At 36.0% G+C, this 22,440-nt stretch overlaps 1 protein-coding gene across 3 annotated transcripts in view; it reads left to right on the top strand.

Annotated features, from left to right (window-relative positions):
* Window positions 1-17,613, top strand: part of FZD6 (frizzled class receptor 6) — a 29,200-nt gene extending 11,587 nt beyond the window's left edge. For all 3 annotated transcript variants that reach the window (XM_064507630.1, XM_026119627.2, XM_064507631.1), the window contains 5 exons: window positions 7,629-7,825; window positions 10,303-11,320; window positions 13,358-13,506; window positions 14,582-15,013; window positions 15,557-17,613. In XM_064507630.1, the coding sequence (XP_064363700.1) occupies window positions 7,629-7,825; window positions 10,303-11,320; window positions 13,358-13,506; window positions 14,582-15,013; window positions 15,557-15,713 (1,953 nt within the window). In that variant the 3' untranslated portion in view covers window positions 15,714-17,613. The remainder of the gene's footprint in view (window positions 1-7,628; window positions 7,826-10,302; window positions 11,321-13,357; window positions 13,507-14,581; window positions 15,014-15,556) is intronic.
* Window positions 17,614-22,440: the final 4,827 nt, after the last annotated feature.

Genomic DNA, 22,440 nt, shown 5'->3' with positions numbered 1-22,440 from the left:
GGCGCCCAGTCTGCGCGCCGTGGGCACCTGCCCTGCTCGCCAGCCGCTCCTGAACTGCTGGAGTTTACAGCACAGTATTTCTAAGCTTTGCTGACCTCTGACTTCGTAAACTCTTCCTTGCAGACTATGCTGCTTCCGGTGGTGATGGCCAGCAGCTCCCACATCCGTATGGCAGTGGAAGGAGCAGGCTGCTGGGACCAGTTAAGCTTTTCAGCCATTCCAAGTCAGACTGTCCCCACTCTTCCTTCAGTGCCCTAATTCACTAAAATAATGTTTTGTCTTCAAGGGTCCAGGTGCATGGTTTGCATTTGTTCTTCAGCTGAAGGACAAAGATCAAAGCTGACGTCTTTATAGACTTATCTCTTTGTGGAAGCGTATTGTTTGATCTGCTTGCTTGTTTGCTACATTTTTCCTTTGTTTTTTTCTCAGCTCCTTGAACTCCAGATTGTCCCTGGGTAGGATACTTAAACTATTTGCCTTTTAAACTACTGGAGTAACCTACTCTCTTTTCTGATAAAAGATTTTATTTCATCTTTATAACCTCGGAACTGATTAAATTTAGAAAAGGTTTTAAAAGGTTTTAAATTAAGCATGATTTATATTTTGCCTTAATTCTATTTTACAATCCGCAGAAAGTAATGCTGCTTTGTTTAAAAGCAGCTTATTAAAATAAATATCAAATTTGGGTGCTCTAAATGGTTCTCTTTTGGCACTATCAAATTAGCATGCACTAATGATGCATATTAAATTAATTTATATTCATACCTAAATGATTTTTTTCCTGACAATGAAATTTTAGGCCTGAAAAACTTTTGTTTTACAGGAGTTACTGTTATCGTTTTGACCGAGGTTAGAAAATATAGGTTATGATTGATATTTGCTGCTGCTGTCAGCAAATACTGGTTATTACCCACAGCTCAGATACTAGCATGGAGTGTTTGGGCCCTCCCTAAGTTAGTGCTAAATTAGCAGATTAGTTCATACCATCTTCACTGGTGGCTTAAAGAAGGATGGTTGACAGTGCACTAAAGTTGATGAGCTGCAGGCACATTTCTGTTTTGCAGCTCTGCTGTGGAAGTAGTAATTTCTAGTAGACATGTAGCAACAAGATACTGTCGCTTAAACTGCCCCAGCCTCCTGCAAGATAAGTATTTTTCTAAATCCTTACATATGAACTTAAAAATGTCTTTAACTTGCCCTTAATCTAAATCTATCAGTGTAACTTCTAATAAGAAGCAGCTAGTCTTTTCTCAACCCTGCTTTAAACTTAATCTAACTTGAAAATATAATTTAAATTTCATCCTTCACTTAGCGTGAAGTGTCAGTACATTTATTTATCGTGACTTAATTAATTGTGCATGAATTGGAAGTCAGGGATTCTTGGCAGCGGATTCACTGTGTGGCCACGAGCAAATTACCACCCTTGCCAGCCCGTCTGGGAGTTGCATTAATCTTTCTGGGTATGATACTTATCTCATTTGCATGGAGTCCAAAATAACTCTACTGAAACAATAGCGTGGGACTAAATCAACCGTGCTCTACTTATTTCGCTATTTTTAATTGAAACAGAAAATCTTTATAAAGGTAGCTAAGGATATCTTGAAGATTAATTGTTGATATAGCTCTGTGAGTATAGGGAGTAATTACTGCCTGTTCTTTGGATGCCGTGGCATTTACATACACAGTGGTTGAAGGTGGCTGTATTTCCCACGTATCACATGTGAAAGTGTATACGTGAAATGTGTTGTGTTTCAGTTGTGAGGTTATGCTATAATTCCAGAATGACACTTACTGGACGACACTCATAGAGTAACAAGGGTGCAGTGTTATTGCTTTAGGTCACAGGATTTGTATCAAGCCATGAGACAAGTACCATTGCTTAACACTGGAACAGTTAGTGTCTCTCGTTGTTCAACCTTGTTAGTTAACCTCAGCGTAAACTAAGTGCTAAAGCTAAATGTATTAACTTGGTAGCTAAACCTGAGTGGTTAAGAGAATTGATTCTTACTGTTTTACATCACTGGCTGCCAAATAGCTCAACAACGGCTCTTATAGTCTACGTATCTCAGCAACTCAAAATATTTACTGTCTTTTCCCAGTCAAGGTTTGCCATAGTTGATTGTAGCAAAGACCTCTATATTTTCACCCGTTGCTTTCTATATTATTTAAATATTTCTACGGCATTAATTAACAGAGTATAGGAGAACACTTTAGGCTTATATGTTTTGAGATGTATTTGTTTTTAACCCTAGTGACATCTAATTATCTTTGCTAATACTTTTTTCTAGGGAAAAGCCGAGATGAGGGAGACCAAAGTCATCCGCGCTCTCTTTCTAGAACATTGACCTTGTCTCTGTTGTGTCCTGAGCAAAAAAACAGCAGAAACTCGTGAGATTTGCATGTAGCTCTACTTCACAATTCATTTGCTGTCAAAGCAAGTTTAGGAGATCCTGTTCGCACCTAGCCATTTATTCCCTACTCGGCACAGTTTTCTCGCTCCTCTCAGCTGTGTCATTGCAGTTGCTTGCAGGGCCGCAGCATAAGCTGCGCCAGTGCAATAGGCTGGCTTTGCCGCCGGAGAGAAAACAGCAGGGAATTACTTCTGAAAGGACCTGAGGTTTCCTAAGTTAGGTGCTGATGTTTTGTCAGGTGCTGAGGGTATTTCTCGCTGGCCGGCACTGCTGTTTTCCCTGCGACTGTCCTTACTCACAGTCCCCTGTGGGTAAGTGTGTGCTGTGGGGTGGGGTGGGGGGGTCAGTTTGGCCAGCTTTGTGCTGGGGGGGTGTCTGTACGGTGCCCGTGGCCCTCCCATACTCTGCCCCAACAACGCGCTGGAAGGGCTCATGTTGCGCTGGCCTCAGTAGGTAGTTCATCATTGTAGTATGTTGTTAGTGTATTCTAGCTTGCCTCATATTTACTGGGTTTTGTTTCCATTGGCAAGAAGGAGAAGATAGGAATTTTTATTTTAGGGCTTCCACTGGCTATGTGAGGCTCTATTTGTGGCTTTAAAGCAGCCTGGGTTTACTCTATTTTAGCACTGCCTTCACTAAGTGTGCAGATTTTCGCATCTGTCCTTCCTGTGATTACGATGCTTGCTAACGAGATATGCCGAGTACCTTGCTTTCCTGGAAAAGCCTCCTGCTCCATGCAGTCATGCCACCTGCAAGTCCTGAGCTTTCTAATTAGGAGAGGACTGTGATACTTGATTCTAGATTTACCAGTTTGATGAATCTGTGAGTTTAATCTCAGATTTGGATGCTCAAGGCATATACATGTACATGCATGCAAGTTACTAAGACAGAAAACATCTGGTGGTTGGGACACCTGGGAAGCTGACTTGAGAGGGTAAAGTCCGTGGCTGAGACAGTCTGTAATGTTTGAGTTTTTGTGTAGCAGAAGGCTGGCATGTTTGTGTAACCACTTGATGTGTTAGGAGTGAACAAAGCTGAAGGATTAGGCTGCAGGACCAGTTAAGCTCCATGACAGCGTACCTGATGTTGCAGCCTTGAAGCAACTAATTCTTATTTCCGGAGAGCCTGTGACCTCAGTTTTACGTTCTTTTTGCTCACGCACTATCCAGCAGGAGGAGAGAATATTTTCCTTTGTTTTGGGTGTTTTTATTTTAGTTTTTACAGTCCACCAGGATATGCAGACCTATTATTTTCTATAATGAAACAATTGCAAATTGGCTAGCTGGAAGAAAAGCCCACATTTAAAGATGCATAATTATGAACAGTGTTCCGAGCACAATTCACAACCTCTTCTGATGCTCTAAATGATAGAAGTAGATGGTTTCTGAAAACAAACTTATATTTTGCAAATCCTAATCGCCTGTACTTGAGGCAGAGTTCTACATTTTGTAGAGTTTTTTTGGTTGAGGGAAGTAATTGCTTATAAAATCTATTGAAGTTCTTTGAAGGACTCAATACATTTGTTTAAAAGGATGATTCAGCCAATTTATTGTACTTCAGTTTTCAAAAGCACTTTGATATGGTTCGTAGCCCAAAGTTTTTAAAGCAACTAGGCTGATACCCTAATGGAGATTTTCTTTTCTAATACCTGCCTGAAAAAAAACAAGAAGAAAAGGCAGGAATAAATAACCCTCTTTTTTCCCCACAATGTATAGTGTGAAATCATTAGATGATAGCATGGTCCCTTAGCAAATAGATGACTAGAGGGGTTCCCCAATCATCTATACTGACACTTATGGTATACAGCTAATTCGGAAATGACCTGGAAAAGGGATGGATAGTGAATTTGCTTAGAATACAAAATTGACTGAAGATTTGCAGAGAGGTCTCATGATAGATGCAACTGGACAATAAAATAATAGATGAGATTTAGTGTTGGTAAATGCAGGGCAATGAGTGTAGGGAAAAATAACCCCAACTACTCATACAAATGAGTGGGCACAGTATTAAAGTAGCTACTGTCACTCAGAAAAGAATTTTTGGAGTCTCTATAGATAGTTCTGTGGAGATGTGATGTTGGTGTTCAAATGTAGTCAAGGCAAATAGAATGCAACGTATATTATGAAAGGTATAGGAAAAAATAAAAACAGTATTATGCTAACATGTAAATTCAAAGCATGCTTACATCTTTTATACACACACACAAAATATGCACACGAGAGAATGAAAAAAATGACCAGAAATATCGAATAGCTCCTCTGTGAAGACCGATGAAACAGACTAAGGCTCCTAGATTAAAGAAGAGATAATTTGAGGGATATGAAAAAGTCAATAAAACCATGATGGCAGGTTGGCAAAATGGTATAGGAAAAGTAGTGAATAATCTGTTAACTGCTGTCAAAACATACGAACTAAGCTGCGATAACTAGGAGTTACAATAAGCCAGTAAAATACAGTGTTTTCTTGCACAGTGCCTAGTTAAGTTATGCAATAGAACTTTTTGCTATAGTATTTTATAAAGGGTGTAAGCATTAATGGTTCAAAAAGGGATTGGACACTTTCTTGGGAAAAAGGTCTGTTGGTGTCCTTTAAACACAATGGTCTGGATCTAACCTGCAGCTTGGAAAGTTTCCTAAGCTGTTGATTGCTGGACGCTAGGAGATGTCTGCTTGTCTTAGTCTTATGCTGCCCTCCTACCAGCCATTATCACAACTGGGTAATTAGCTAAATAAACATTTGCTGTGACTCAATGCCTGCTTGTGTTCACAGAACACCAGATTTCCTGCTCTTACTTTCGGGTGTCAAAAGGTAAATATTTAGCATAAGCTAAAAGGATCATTGTAGAACAATTATTTTTATAAGCCAAGCCCTTGGATTTCTGCTATGGTGACATTACAAGCTGAGCATAAGTTTCCTCTTCCTACCATTTTCCATTCTGATGTAATACTAATAAGCGGATACTTGGTTTTAAATTATAAAACATGTTCTTTAAACCACAATATTTAGCCAAGGACAACATGCCATACTAAAAATTCTTGCATGCGTGTAATTTTTCACTGGTCAATATCTGCCTCTAATTTATGGCAGTGTTATTGATTGCATGGTGATTATTGTTATATTTTATCTTTTAAGTATTTTTATATAACAGAAATTCTATTTGAATGTTTTAGATTGGTCTTGAATCCTGAATTTCTTGACTAGACAATTTCCTCTATACTCTCTGTATCTCTTTACTTTATATTTTCTGTATCAAGTGAGCTTACTTATGTAGCCTCATTTGTTATGTTCTATTAAATAATGGATAATTCAAAAATTTAGTTGCTAGTCAAAACATCTAGTAAAATATTTCTGTAGACAAAATTGATTTTAATTTATTAATTTAATTAATTTTAATTCTTAAATTAACTGAGATGAATTATGGGTGAAAAATGGAAGAATTAATAATAATTTCTACAGAACTTAACTTCAAAAATAATTTCAATTTCTGTAGGAGTTCTGTACAGCTACACAGGTTATTATGTTTATTTTATCCTACATGCAAGAAAGAAAAGAGCTAACATAAATTAAATATTGGAGCAATCAAAATTTAATTGCATCATGATTATGCAAAGGAAATTTAATTCATCTAGTTAACTCCAGAACTTTTTTTTTTTGAAGTAGTGTTTAGCATTTAGAAAGTAATCCAGCCTAGGAAATTCCAGACATTATACCAGAGCTATACTTCTCATCAGAAAATATTCAGGCCTTGGGTTCCCAAGAAGGTAGATGCACAGCAGACATCCCTGTGCGGGACAGACTTCTGTGCGCTTGCTGTGATGGAATTTGCAGATGCAGCGCGCAGCCAGAGTGCTCTAAAGCACAGTGCCAACTAAACCTTTTTGTTGTTTTTTCATAAAGGATTTTTCCATTATTCCTACTCTGCCTTATCTTCTCTATCCCTCCCACATTCCTATGTTTATTGCTGAGGTTCCTTGAGGATTTGTAGCTATTCCATTTTGAGTGGGGAAATACTGTTATTTTATTAGTGTCTTTCCTTTTAAACTGCATGCTCAGTAGTCAGACTTGCCCTTGCCATATATGTATGTACATAATTTGGGATATTTACAGGCTGACAAAATTAAGGATTCTATTCTAGACTCAGAGACGTTAATCCTTCCTTTGCCAGTCACTGGTTGATCAATTTAGAATAATCGAGATACGCAGCTGTTAACAGCAAATAAATAATTAAATAAGAAAATAATTGTCACGTTGTTTTGGACTAAAAGCTCTGCCTACTTTCAAAATTTCACACAGTGTCTCTATTTATCAGCACATTTGAAAGAGTATTAAATGTTGTTTCAGCTTTCCTGATGCATGAACTTAACCATTCAGATGTGATACGGAGGTTCCTTTTCTGAAATAGAAGACAGACGGCTTTTTTTGTAGACTGATCAATTGTTCCATCAAACAGCTGGGTGAAAAAGGGCTTAGCCTGACATGATTTTGCAGACCCATTTCCACCCTCAGTCATGGATTACTTCCCTTTGCCTTATAACGGGATTCAAATTCACTTGTTTTGCTTTAATGAAGTAGGAATGTTTACCTGGTGTCCCAGGCAAAACAAAGTGAAGAGCAACCTCTACGGCGTTTGGACGCATAGTAACTCACTGTCTAGCTTTCAGTAATAAAGGTAGAGAAATTGTCAGTCATGCTGAGATTTTGAAATATATTAAAAAAGAGTACTAATGATATTTGGACTGCATTAATCATAAAAAGCCATCTATAGTATGAGGGAAGATGATGAATGTGACACACTGCTTAGGACTGAAAATATAATAGCAACAGGAACTACAGAGATGGACACACTTTCTGAAATCTCAGGCCGCTTATTTAGAAGTTGACTGGTGAACACAGGAACCTAACCTTATACCCTGTATTTTAAAGTCTAGGGCTTTGATAATGATACCTTTCAGATTTCTATTTTTGTCAAATTAGAAGAATCGAATTTGAATAGTTGGAGATGGGCCAGGATGTCAGAGCCGGGAGTGCGCTAGAAGAGCTAGTAGAAGTCAAACCGCCAGGTTCTGCTCCCTTTTGCAATTGTTGAACAAATAGTATTCTCTCATATCTTTTCAAACCTACAGGAGAACAAATACGAGCCACAGTGATGAAAATTAGTTTTACTGCCTTGAATTATCTTTTTAAAATTACTAACCAAAGTCTTTTTCTTTCCCAAAGCCTTTTCTTACTCTTATGAATCTTCACTGTTCACCAGACGTCCACGCGTTTCTGTGCAAAGCGTTTGTCCCTGCCTGCCTGGAGCAAGTTCACGTGATTCACCCTTGTCGAAGCCTCTGTGAGAAAGTATATTCTGACTGTAAACAATTGATTGACACTTTTGGTATCATATGGCCTGAAGAGCTGGAATGTAACAGGTATGGTATTTTTTGATGTGACAAGTAGAGGAGGTGATATTTTCAAACATGCCATATTTGATCTAGACTAGATTGGAAATATGAGACAATGCATTAAAAAACATTTTGCTGTAGCCTGCACATCAGTGGAGACACTACGATATTGAGTGCATAGGGGTATTTCTTATTAAAGCTCTTTCATTATTAAAATGATCACCTGCATTTCCTATTAGCAGTTTTGATTCCAGTTGCATTAAAGTTCTGCAGCTGTGAATACTCTTCACTATTCAGATCCCTACAGAAGCGTTTTTCTACATACTCTTAAAATATAAATGAAGCATTAAACGTTACAGCATAGATTTCACTCTGCTTTCTCATCTCTCAACTAGGCATAATGATACCTACCTCACAGGGTTTTTTAAATAATTGCTGATACAGAACAATGAAACATAAAGCACTCTATTAGAATGCCCACACAGTACTAATCACTTAAATGAGCAAATTAAATCTTTTACTTTTCCTGTGCTGTGTGCCAAAAGTCTGTTTTTTTCCACAAAGACTTCACCTTTTTCTCAAAGTATTTCAGGTCTTTGTGCCAGAGAGAAGAGAGCTAATACTGCATTTGGGACAAAGATGGATTCTTTATATATTAAATGGAAACCACTGAAAACATTCTGTTATATTCTTCTTAAGATTCTGGCCTTCACCTGGAGATATTTATAAATGTTTAAGGCCAGATGGTTTTTATTTACCACATGGAAGTGCAAGAAGTAGAAGAAAGGAGTAAGGGCTGGAAACTTAACAAACCATGTGTTTAGCCCCCATACAGTTGCTCATTTGCGATGGGGCTACAGGAGAGCAAGAATAATAGTCCCTCACTATGATTCTGGTAGAAATCCATATCCAAATGACTGTGACAGATGGCATTAACTCTGTAGCCCATATTCCTGTGGAAAAATTTGAGTTGTAGATCTTTAGAGCTAGGCGTCAACTTTTCCATCTAGTGTGAGCTTCTGTGTAGCAGTGCTACTCAGTGCAGCAAATGTCTTCCAGAATTATTTTGAAAAATTAGGAAACTTATTAGTTAATCCAATTATTCAGTATATGTTCCAAATGATATTTTTGATTAAATTCCATTTTTACAGCAGTCTTTGCAGCTTTAGTTTATTCTATTACTGCTAGTGTTTACTGAAAATTAACCTGCTCAGTTTATATGTGAAATGATCTCTGCCCAGTACCTCATACAGAATAGTCCATATAATGAAGGATATTCTGAAAACAGCAAAGATACCGCTGCTGGAATCCTCATAAGATGGGCTGGCACAGGGATGGGCTTTAACAGGCAATAACTGTAATCCTGAGTTACGCACTCTTTTATTCCTACAGAAGTACACAAAGCCTGTTAAGACTTGGGTGACTAAAGTTTGCACTGCTTATGTGCATACTGGTTTGTCCTGAGGCTAGTGAAAGAATCTGTTGCCGAATCAGTTTTCTTATTTTTCAGTCTGGCTTTATTTAGGTTGCATGATAATGCAGAGAAACAAAGAACTTAACGTTTTTTAGCTCAAGCTGTCCTAAAAAATATTCTTTCTTTTAAGGTCAGCACATTTACTGCAGACAGACCCCTATGTTTTGAGATAAGAGAATCTAACTTTAAAAGCTATAATGCAATAAATGTTATTTTAAATATATGCTTAAACTCAGAATGCATATAAATAAAAATCCCATTTTGAGTAAATGCTTACCTGTTGGACTTATGCTTACATAATCCAGCAACAATGCTAATCCTAGAATATTAATCATAGACATAGCTCACCTATTTTGTTCAATTCAACCCTTGAGCAACTGAGTCTTGAGCAATTTTTAAATGAGCATTATGGAGCTATAAAAATTTGCTAAAATACTGATCGGTTTATGCTACACCTATCTCTTTTGCTTGTCTTTTTCAGTTAGGTAGTTTCTGTAATACTGACATCAGCAATGTAATATTATAGTAACACAAAAAGTCATATTAATTCCATAGCATCATATACTAGTCATCAGTAAATCCTAGATACTGCCAGCCTTCATTCCTTTTCTTGATGGAAACTTGTGTTTTGACCAGATCATTTGCAATGTGCCTCCAACAGTATACTGTTACCTAGATAGAAAATCTACTGTAAATATTTTTATATACATATGTAAAATTTTGGTGTGGATTGAAACCATAAAAAACAATTGCAGTTTGGGTAGGAAGTGCTTCATAACTCATAAATCAACAGATAGAGAGCTGTATTAAATAGCTGTATTTGAATGTTCTTTTAAACTGAAAATAAAATCTTAAGACTACTATTTTTAACACGCCACCTGATTTTATTCTCACAAGTCATATTTTGCATTATCTATAAAATGTAACAGTGCTTAGAAGCAGATTTTTTCATATTTATAAAGAATAATCATAAATTATAGTTGATAATGAGGGGCATTAAGATATTTTTCTATTTCGTTAATTTATGTAGACTGGTCAATTGTGACGAGACTGCTCCTGCCACTGCCGCTGTAACCGCAAATGTACATGGAACTCAGAAGACCCCAGGACAGACCCGAAGGGATTATGGATTCTGGTGTCCACGACACCTACATACTTCCAATGGACAAGGCTACAAGTTTCTAGGAATTGATCAGTGTGCACCCCCATGTCCCAATATGTACTTCAAAAATTATGAATTGGATGTTGCAAAAAGCTTCATTGGAATAGTTTCAATTTTTTGTCTTTGTGCTACTCTTTTCACGTTCCTGACTTTTCTGATTGATGTTAAAAGATTCAGATACCCAGAGAGACCAATCATATATTATTCAGTCTGTTACAGCATAGTGTCTCTTATGTACTTCATTGGATTTTTACTTGGAAATAGAACTGCCTGTAACAAGGCAGATGATAAGTTAGAAATTGGTGAAACGGTGGTTCTTGGCTCTCAAAACAAAGCCTGTACTGTCCTCTTCATGGTTTTGTATTTTTTCACTCTGGCAGGAACTATATGGTGGGTGATTCTTACGATCACTTGGTTCCTTGCAGCAGGAAGAAAATGGAGTTGTGAAGCTATTGCACAGAAGGCCATGTGGTTCCACACAGCTGCGTGGGGGATACCTGGTTTTCTAACCATTATGCTTCTTGCAATGAACAAAGTTGAAGGGGACAATATTAGTGGAGTTTGTTTTGTGGGGCTCTATGATCTGGATGCATCTCTGTACTTTGTGCTTTTGCCATTGTGCCTTTGTGTTTTTGTTGGTCTCTCTCTTCTTTTAGCTGGTATTATCTCTTTAAATCATGTGCGGCAAGTCATACAGCATGATGGCAGGAACCAAGAGAAGCTAAAGAAATTCATGATCCGAATTGGAGTTTTTAGTGGTTTATACTTGGTGCCACTTGTGGCACTTCTTGGATGTTATGTCTATGAACTGGTGAATCGGAAAATCTGGGAAACAACTTGGGTCTTCGACCACTGTAACCAGTACCATATTCCTTGTCCCTATCAGGCAAGTAGCAGTTTTCTTCATCATTAATACTGCAAGGTTAAATAAATAGAATCCTTATGCATCACTATATGGAAGTGCAGTTTAGTAGGTTATTTTCAGGTTAAGTAATCAATTTGAAAACATGCAATGATGAGTTGTTTTTAAGCCAAATTGGTGATATCATGCTTCTGTTTTGAAATTTTTCACTGATCAAGTTGATAACCCTCAGCAATTAAATTCCAACTCACAGCTCTAAAAGGATTATGTAATCCTTAAAATATTTGAACTTCATGATAAAAGTGGTTGTGTATATGTGTATATCTTTCCACACAGTATCTACTGCTAAAGAAAGTTGCTCTGTACTTTCTTGCCTGGTTGTGTAGCTCGGTATCTCAGCACCGAAGGAGAATTTGCTTCAATTTCAGTTGAAATTGAAAAATAGATTCTTGAAAATTGAGTCTAAATTGGATTTAAAATGTTGCTTATAACCACAGATTTAAAATCACTTTTGTCTCTTTTTTCCTGAGAAGTGCAAGACAAAACAAATTTCTAGGATACTTTTTGCATGATAGTTGTCATTTGCAGGCTGATTTTCAGTAATGTAAAGAAATCATCAAAAAAAATTAAAATAAACTTTAAATTGCTGAGATGTTCTTACTTAACTGTTAAAAAAAACCCCTTCCTTAGAAAGGCTTTTAAAGTAATACTGTACATGTTCAGCACTCTCTATGGATTAAGTTATTTTTTTATAAATATATAAAACTCCCTGTAATCACAAGTGATTTGTGGTTTGTGCCTCCCATTTAAGCACAATATTAAAGAAGAAACTATCAGTAAGAGAACTGTAGGTTTCTCATGTCATCTTTCATTGCTTTGCACTTATCTGTGTTTTTACTGCAATAAACTACCATTAAAAAGAGGAATATAAACACAGCATTGTGGCATAAGGCTTGATCCTTCCACATTCTTAAACATCCTTTATATCCTCTGTGTTGAAATCAGTATAAGCTAAGAATACCACAACTCACAGACTTCTTGGTTGTTGTTGCTTCCATTAATGTTCTTAACAAGTGCACTGTCTTCAGTGAGTTTTGAACTGAGCTCCATACAACATAAATGGCCAAAAATAAACAAGGCTGAAAACAAGATTTTTATTCTTTTTTTAAAAGCTTGTCTTGTAGTGCTTAAATATAGCAGCTTAGGATAATAAGGCATGAAGAACATGTATTCTCATCCTTTAATTAATCTATTGGAAAGAGTAAGTAGCAGCAGGGAATGTTACACAAAAGCATGCTTAATTGGATCTGTCCCTATAATAAACAGCATTTACAAACCTCAGAGTAGCTTAAAGTTGCACTCTCGGCCTTGGCTCACTTGAGCTGGCTTGCAGACTTCTTTTTTACATTGATCAGGTCAAAACCAAATAAAAAGAAACTTCAATTTACATAACTAATGTTACCTAGCTACCAAAAATAGTGACTTTCATAGATGGAATTGGCAGATAAGCCAGATAATATAAATTAAATTTGCAGCATGGGAGGAGAAGATGATAATCTCTTACAGAGTTAAATGTCTTAGCTCCTATGATCTTGTTCTGCAAAGAGGTGGATTAATTTTGCAATAAACAGCAGAAAACAGCTATGTAGTTCCCTGCGGCTCCCTGAAGATGCTGTCTAATCTGATTAACTCCAACTCATCCCCTTATTGTTTCTTTTAAGTTGAAAGGATGAAGCTCCTACATACCAACTGTCACTGATGAGCATGCTTACTAATACTATTACCTCTAAAATTATCTTTCCCTCCAATTTAAAATAAAAATATTTCCTTCTAACCAATCTCCTCTCTGTGTCCTCAGTTATAGCCTGCAAGCAGACATTTATTAAGGCCTGACTTGACTCTACATGTCTTACATTTGTCTACAGTACAAGCCTGAGCAAAGAATATCTGCCATAAGGAGAAAGTACATCTTTCACATAATTTGTTTGTTTTCTGCACTTAAAACATAAATGAACAAGTATGTTTTCTTCTGTGTATTTATTAAACTTTATTATCTTCTAGGCAAAGGCATTAGCAAGACCAGAAATATTTTTGTTTCTGATGAAATATCTACTGACATTAATTGTTGGCATATCTCCAGTCTTTTGGGTGGGAAGTAAAAAGACCTGTTCTGAATGGGCCAATTTCTTCAACAGAAACCGCAAAAGAGAGTAAGGACAATTTTTTTTTTTTTATTCCTGGCTTTTAAAGTGTTTACTTTAAAATATGTTGGCTGTAAGACATTTTCCTTAAATATAGTTCAGGTAATTGAAGTCTTGCCTTTGCATTCTTTCCTTTTTGGAGTTTAAATGCTGCATAGGGGCATAGACAAAATTCCACTGGAGTCTATGGAAATTTTACATAGGCAATGAGTTTTTGACCGCCTTTTCAGAAGATAGAAAATACATTCCTCTAATGACTTGTTCTCTTCATAGAACAGAAGACACGCTGTTGTGTTTAGTACTGACTGATAGGTTTCTGATTTCCATTCAAATCAGGGAAGATGACTGCAGCCATCAACTTAGGTCCTTTCAAGTGTTTTGACTTCTTCAGTTGGCACTGTGCTTAGCTATGTTTACTGTCACGCAATAATAGCATGTCCTGTGCTGCTCTTGTCTGCCATGCTTGTATTATTTTAAAATTATTCTGATTGTCCCCTACTTAGTTTCACTTTTACTGTATTAGACTACAGCTCCTTACTTTTTTTCTGAGACAGAGTAATTCAGTTTTATTACTGATTTTTAGTAAACTTATATGTCTGGATATAAACAGATTATAAATATAGTCTTGATTTCTTGTAGTTGCCATTCTTTTCTTTCTTCTTTATTCCTTGATTATTTCTTTTTAGATTACTGCTTATAAATTAATGTTTATTAATAACATGTTTATGCATAATGTTTATTAATAAAAACATTACATACATTTAATTTAGTAATACAGTTGCTTATAAGCTAATCCTACTATCCTCTCTTAGATGATTAAACCACTGAAGTCATTGGACCTGCTTGCTGAAGTAAGAAATGTAGAAATTGGCTTCAATTGTTCCACAGACATCATAACTTTGGAGCCATTACAATCAGAGTCTTTCCCCCTCTTTTCACATGTAATTGTTTTCCTCATGTTCATTACATCCAACTCAGATTACATCATTGGTTGCTATTCTTATACATTTTTGGTATAAGAAACTGTATTACATTATCTGAAGTTATCCTGTTCATTTAGTCACACATTTGTATTTTCTTTCAGTCCAATAAGTGAGAGTCGAAGAGTACTGCAAGAATCATGTGAATTTTTCTTGAGGCACAATTCCAAAGTTAAGCATAAAAAGAAGCACTACAAATCCAGTTCGCACAGACTGAAAGTTATTTCTAAGTCAATGGGGACTAGTACGGGTGGCACAACAAATCATGGAACTTCTGCAGTAGCAATCACTAGTCATGATTATTTAAGCCAGGAAACTGTTACAGAAATTAAAACATCTCCAGAAACATCTGAGAAAGAGATGGAGGCAGATGGAACATCAACCCAAAAAGTCAAGGAAGGTGAAGATTTGTGTGGAGATCAAATGTTATCTAGTTCTAAACTGACTGTGGATCAGGTGGAAAAAAGAGGCAAAGCAGATAATATATGTGATATGAGTAGCTTGTCTGAGAGTATGAAGAGAATACGTGAAGGAAGGTAAGACTCCTTAACTTAATCTTTGTGGTGCTTGCTTATATTATCACTGCTTTTGTGTATTTTCTGTTTCTTCTTTATCTGAAGAATCAGTACACAATTAAGCCTCAGTAGCTGTCAAAAGAGAATGCTGTAATTCTTACAATTTTTTTCTATATGGCCTCACAAATCATGTAGCTTTAGCACGTGGGCTCATTCTTTAGGATTTTTTTTCAGTGTCAAGTGCTGGAGCTTTAGCTTTTAGGATGTGTTTGTGTTCCTTGATCTTTGAGATAGATTTAAGGTACAGTGCTACAAAGCTCAGAAAAACATGCCATCCAGTGGCATAGAGAAATCTATGGCTGCGATGCAACCATTCTAGGAGGTGACCAGTCTGAAAAAGAACAGTGGTGACTCCTAAGCTTGAAAAAGATTATACAGAACTGCATTGAAAAGAATATAGTTGAAGATATATTATCATTTTGTTGCTATAAATGTATTTGTCTTTCACTCTAATACATTGTGCTTAAAACTGACTTCCTGTGTTCTATTTTTAATTACTTACAGGATAACTCCTAAAAATGATTTTATTGAATCTCCTCCATTACAAAGCAGCAGTTCCCAAATACCTGATGTCTCACAGTCTGGTTCCATGTCACTACTTGTCTACTCAGCTTCAGACACCAGAAAAGAGTTGGATTCTGGAAACAGTTTAAACCCCTGAGAGATGGAAATTTTCATATGAACATTTTCAGTTTATAAAATTGATAAGGATCCTGTGTTACACTGGAAATAATTGATACTCTGTGCCTTATTAAAAAAAAAAAAAGAAACAAACCACAGACACGTACCTTGTTTTGCACTTATAGAAATGTAAGTTTTGTAGTGGGGACAGCTAGCAATAATGTTCTACATTTAATCCCATCCAGGAATAATGGAAACTGAAGTTCTACAGGACACAGCTGGATTGACTGGCAGTAATTTAAAAGAAAGAGATGAGAGAAACAAATATTATTCTCAATATTAAGAACACTTTGTAATAACTTGCATTAAAATAATGCATGGAAAGCAGTGTTACTTTTCAAGGCATAAAAGTTCCATCTGCATCTTCGATATTTTTCAGATCTTCTTGTTAACAATTCTTTTTCTTTTAACTCTATCTTAAAAGACTGTATCACTTAAAATTGAGATACAAAGGTATAAATACTTTTTAAAGTATGTATCATGAGATATCAATTGTAGCACTGTTTTTATGGTAGTTTCTACACTGACTATGAAAGGGAATCTGGAATTTTAGTGATTTATTTTGTATATAGAAATGAATTATGTAAATAACTGACTGCATGAGATCAATATTTAGAACTACTGTTTTGTGTGTATTGTACAAACTTGGTAATGTGCTTCCAGGAGATACTACTAAAGTCAACAGTCTTGTGATGATCCAGCAACATAATTTAGTTCAGAGTAAAACAGAAAATACCTTTGTACATAATGTACACTATACACCGCACATCAGGGGCAAGACTGGTATAAGACACCTGTGCATCCTGTTACAGGGATGGTACAGTAGATGCAGCAGTGCTTCCAAAAAATGCTTCCTCGAGCCTGTCCTGGTGTGGTGTTCCAGGGCATCATTCCAGACAAGAAAATACAGCAGATACCTAAAGACATGAGGACAGAATCAGAAGTATACATTTTTCTACTGAGCTGCAATGAAAGTGTATTTGTTTCCCTTTGTTTCTATGCAACTGACTTGAATTTTTTAAAAATTCTGTGGAAAAATACCTTGCAGAAAATAAATGTTTGAGTTAATATGTAGGCTTGTTCAATAATATTTTTACTTAAAACAAGACCTTAATGCTTTTTCTACAAAGTTTAATTTTCTATATGCTATAGCAATATATTTTCTTTAAATTGAAAAATCCTTAATACAGGTAGCCTTTTTATTGAGAGGGTGGTTTTCAAGAGCAAGTGCTACTTATCCGACATGGATAAGAGTTTCATGGTTTGAATCTTAAGAAATCCTGGCTCCACTGAAGGTGCTGTGATTCACTGAGTTAATTCGGAGCCAGGATTTTGCTGTTTGTCTAACTCTAAAAGTGCATTTTGTAAGACTGTTCAGCATCTTGCGTATTTGTTACTGATAATAATATGGCTCTTAAATTGATACATTCATTTCGATATTAGGCAGAGAAATTATTCCATTCCAGTTTGTACAGCTTTCATGGTGATGCTTTGAACAGTCAAGCAAAATTGCATAATGCAAAGGTCATGTAAATGCTGATTCAATAGGAAATACAATTCTGATAAACCAAAGTTTTATCAATCATGTATTAAAAATTGAATGTATTCACCTTATATTGTCTTCTGCATTTTAACATTTGTAATTTATTGCCTTAAATAGGATGTGCCATTTCTTTTATAGTTTCCCCTTTAAAAATATATATAGTATTCTTGCTGCTGAAAAGGACAATGAAAAAAATCTGAAATATCTTCTGTGAAAATGCATACTAAATACCCTTCACTCTTGTAGTCATATTTGTAAACGGAAGACTTTATACACACTTTCAATAGTTTTGTTATTATTGTCTTTGTTAGTAATAAAATATACTGTTGTATAGTAAGAGCTTCTGAGTTGGTATTTCTTACTAACTAGATTTAGCATGTTTATTGCTCTACCACTATCGTGTTTTTACACCTAAGACTTTTCAATGTATTTCTACTTACAGCTGTCTGAGGTAATAAATACTTCAATGCTTTTATCCCTCTTGTATAAGCGAGGAAGTGAGACAGAGAAAAATGGTGTGAATTGTCCAAATGCACATGAAGAGTTTATGAAAGAGCAAGAAACTGCGCTAGTTCTTTCATCCTGACATTTAGAGCATTCTTTCTTACATGCCCTCTAGTTAAAGACCTCCTTTAGCTTATGGAGAATATATATTTCCACAATATGATCTTGGTAAACTCTCTTAAAGTACTTTTAAAATTTATTTATTATTTACTTTTTTAGGTAATTCAGAAAAGGTTATGCTTCTTGTAATTGCTATAGAAAACTGCTATAGAAAATGAGTACAAAGAGAACTTGAAGTTACAGAGATGATACTTAAAAATTACTCTATTTTCAAAGAACTGTAAAATATCAACTAAATGGTTGTCAGAACACTCTTTTAAAATGGAATATTTCAGTGGTGAATTAGATTGTAGCACTCATGTTCCAGTATAGCTGTACCATAAATAGCTGACAGGATGTGAATTCCCAAAGTAAACATCATAGTTAACAGATTGTCTGTGATCTCTGCCTGTTTTAACCTGGAAATACCAAGTAGTATTTAGAAAGTAAAGTAGTTGTTGAAATGTCCACAAAAATGATGATGGGGAAGAAGAATTGGAAAAGTTAAGAAAAGAGGCGTAAGGATGAATCAGGGTATGGAAGATTGCCTTACAGTGATGGACTATAAAGAAGCTTACTAACATTGTTCTTCTAACAAAAGGTGATTTAGGGTATTTGCTTTCATCTGTTTTATCACACAAGTTACTGCAATCCAGTGGTTAAAACTGAAGATAGATACTCACATTAAATGGGCTTTTTAAAAACTGCAAGCATATCGGAACATCTCCATCAACCTGCATCATTTAATCAAGACTGGATATCTTTCTAAAAGATGTACTATAATTCCAACAATTTAAAATGTTGTTACAGCAATTGTTGGTCTAGTTCTCCACCGTTGCAAGAAGCTAAAATAGAGGATACTAACAGCTTCTTCAAGCCCTAAAATGTGTGCGCCAAATGGTCTTTTACTTCTCTTCTTTCTCTTAATGTATCTCTGTTGTAAATCACTTCAAAATATGTATTATATTTGGTTTTCAAGTCACATATAAAATGTTTCAGTGGCCAAGATATAATATGCTATATTTGATCTATGATATAAATAGTGCCAGAAATTACCAATACAGTAGTTTTATGGGATAGTTTGCGTATACTCTATTTTGCTGTTCTATTTTGCTAATCTTTTTAGAGAAAATTGGGATAAAGTTTACCTAGAGTACAAAATAAAGCTATGCAAATATTTGGAAAAAATAGTTCAAGTTTACAGAAACTAAACAAGGACACTGGGAAAAGGTTTGTTGTTCTGTCTTTATTTGTAAAACTTGAAAGGTGGTATTAGCAGATTATAAGAAAAATATCTGCAGTATTTAAAATCTCTTTAAATCCTTTTACTTTTTGAAGCATCCAAAGAACCAATTCAGATATGGAACACTAAAGAGCTAAAACATTCTTTTTTTTTCTTTCGACAATTATTCATCTGATTTACAGAGAACTGTAGGTCCTTTTTCTTCACTGTATATAGAATACGTATTTATATAAAATTTATGCTTTAAAGCCAGGTTTCTTTTTAGTTGAATTTCAGGAGCTAAATCATAAAATTATTTTAATTTAAATACTGAACTTCTTAACAATAAGTTTAACATTCTAAACAGCACTGAAAAATGCAATAGCTGAATAGGAGAAGGAATCACGTTTCGCTTTGAAGTCTGACCACCCATTCTCAATGCATGATTTCAGAACGCTACACATCAAAGGAGAACTGCTGCATCCCTCGGTTGATGCTGGCTGCTGTGCTGAATAGGTCATTGAAGATGTCTGACCACTTTCTGTTTGGTTGTGTTCACTGGTCAAGATCTTTGCCAATATTAATCTCTGGTATTTGCAAAAATTGGCTGGCACCAAAGATATTTTAGAGTCTCACAGGAATAAATGTTATTTCCTGTCTTACCTTTTTTGCACTTATTCTTTCACTCTTATTTTCGTTCCTTATTCTACTTAACCTCTTTTTTTAAAAAAAAAAAACTAAAACATTTAGAAATAATTTTTAAAAATTAAAGAAGTTGGGCTACCTATACCACACCTTCATGAGCTGTCTACTTTTTATCTCTAGAAGTAGAAATAAGAGTATGTTTCTGATGTACATCTATCAAATCTGCTTCTGTATATTAACCAGATTTTACTTCCTATTAAAGAGTGTTTGAGCCATAAAGTATAATTAAAAGATTAAAAACATGCCATGACATTTATATCTGAATTCTTCATTATGCTTACTGCCTGTATTTCAACTCTGTTCATCAAAACTAAATCTAAAGTAGTTTCATTACTTTAGCTAGTAAGAAAGACTTGAAGTAAAGCAAAACCACTTATCTTTAAACCTACACCAATCAATCAGCCATCATTAAATGGCTCACAGCCAAAAGTGTATTTCATTCTGTAAAATCTAAAGGGATATCATGGAGAAACTTATGAGATAGTAACGAGCAGATGAGATGTAAATGTATTGGACTGGTGCACGTCAGGACTTGAAATGGAAATTAGTGCAAGCTAGTTTTCCTAACGTGATTGTAATAGACAAGATCATCCTGAGAATGGATACTGTGAGAGAAGCTAAAAATCAGGATGAAGTTCCCTTGGAAGAGAAAAGGAAAGTCACCAAGACAGTAGAAAAAGAACAAGAAAGGAGAGACAATAAAAACGAGGGAGGACTTTAACTTTTAAATTAATATAACCTCAACAGCAGTACCTATATTTATGGCACACATACAGAAAGTTTCTCTACCTGCCAGTGGAAAATTGTTAACTTCATTTATACAATGGAACGTTTTAATCAATCAAGATGTGCTGTAATTACAGCAAAGTTGTAAGGACAGAAGTAAGGAAGTCATACTAGAAATAAAATTGTGCCTCACAAATGCATAGTTAGATGAGCATCTATAGGAAAAAAAAAAAAAATCAAAGCAGTACTTCAAAAGGTGCTTTTGTTCACAGTAGTCTCATAGGTCTTTCACTGGTCTGGCCAGAATACAATTTCGTCTCCATGTGAGACAGTGATTCAGTAGTGTGCTCAACTATTTCCAGCTACATTACACTAGTCAGATTAAGAGGCAAGACAAACAAAATCTGTATTTTTACACATATAATAATTTTAATGCAAGAGTTTATCTGTTGAAGTATCCTTAGGGCTAACCATTGGATGACCCAAGTGATATGCACAGGGTGAAAATACCTGTCACTGTGCCTAACTCAGCAGCCTCTGTAAATCTATTGCCCTTTTGGCGACAGTGTGTGTCCATCACTGAACAGACTAGGCAGGGCCTGCCCAGGAGGCCCGCAGCATTGCCTGCAGCCAGGGCATTTTGACACAGAGCTCAGGCTGCCTGCAGGGACAGTGTGGCCATAAGATGCCCAGTCCCACCATGGAGCTGTGGTCTCCAGGCAGCACTGCTGACCTCCCCAGTAGGCTGAGGCTTGGTGACCATGCATGAGCTCTGCTATTGCCAGGAATTCCTTCTCTCCTGTCAGACAGAAAGTTTTATACACCTTTGTTGAGTGTCCCGGACCAACTAATTTGTATCTGCGACCTGGTTCTTTTGCATCCACAGTCTGCTGTGTGTCAGCTATGGCTACTATGAAAGTCTGAAAGTTTCTTTAAGACACCCAGAGGAGGTAGGCAGTCCTTTCTCAGACTACCGTGTATTGTTGCATTGACTCTCTTCAGCAACTCCTTTTCAAAGAGCATGCTGGATACAAATAAAAATAAACATTTAAACAAGTCCATTCCTTTAATCTCAGCATTTTCACTAACTCAGGGTACCATTTTCCAAAATTCGAAGGACAGATCTATGGCAGATGAATGGTATAGAAGAAACAAGACTGTTCCCTCTGTTGAAGAAGCTACTTCCCTGCATGAATAAGAGTATTGTGAATACCATATTCTAATTACTTACTGGCACAGGACTTAAGATAATTTTTCAATTCAGTAGAAACGGCTGTTCTATTCATTGAGGATTCAGGCAGCCAATTTTTCTACCATTGACTAATTACAACCAGTCTAATCAACTAATGTTTCCCTGGAATCCAAACTCCCTCCTTACACATTTTAATTCACTGGAGGCCTGCGCTGTATATTTAGTCTGATCCCTATAATCACCATCTTCTTCAAGAATCTAAATTGTGACTGGACAGAAGTAATTTTCACATTCTACTGCAGATGTAAGTTCTCCATCAACCTTCCCTAACCAGACCTGCTTTGAGCAGGGGGTTGGACCAGAGGAACTCCAGACATCCCTTCCAACCCAAATGTTTCTGTGCCTGCAGCTAGGAGTGCAGCGGCTGCGCTTGGAAGACAGCGAGTTTTGCAGAAGTACATATCACAGTCATTTAGAGTCAAATTTTCCATCAAGTAGAAACAGGTCTCAGTACGGACTTTTCACCATAATGTTTACATTATGGATATGTCTGATCTTTTATCCTGAGTTATCCTTTATCAGTGACGCATTCAGTTCTCCCAAATAGTTCTACAAAAGTTCATCTACCTTAGTCTGACAAGTTGTGAGTGGTATTTAGTTTAAGGTATTCAATGCTTCACTTCTTATTGTAAAAGTAACAGCTGTAGAGAAATACA

The sequence above is a fragment of the Dromaius novaehollandiae genome, chromosome 2 (genome assembly GCF_036370855.1).
Source record: "Dromaius novaehollandiae isolate bDroNov1 chromosome 2, bDroNov1.hap1, whole genome shotgun sequence".
Classification (NCBI taxonomy): Eukaryota; Metazoa; Chordata; class Aves; order Casuariiformes; family Dromaiidae; genus Dromaius; species Dromaius novaehollandiae.
This window is presented reverse-complemented; position numbering and strand designations above follow the sequence as displayed.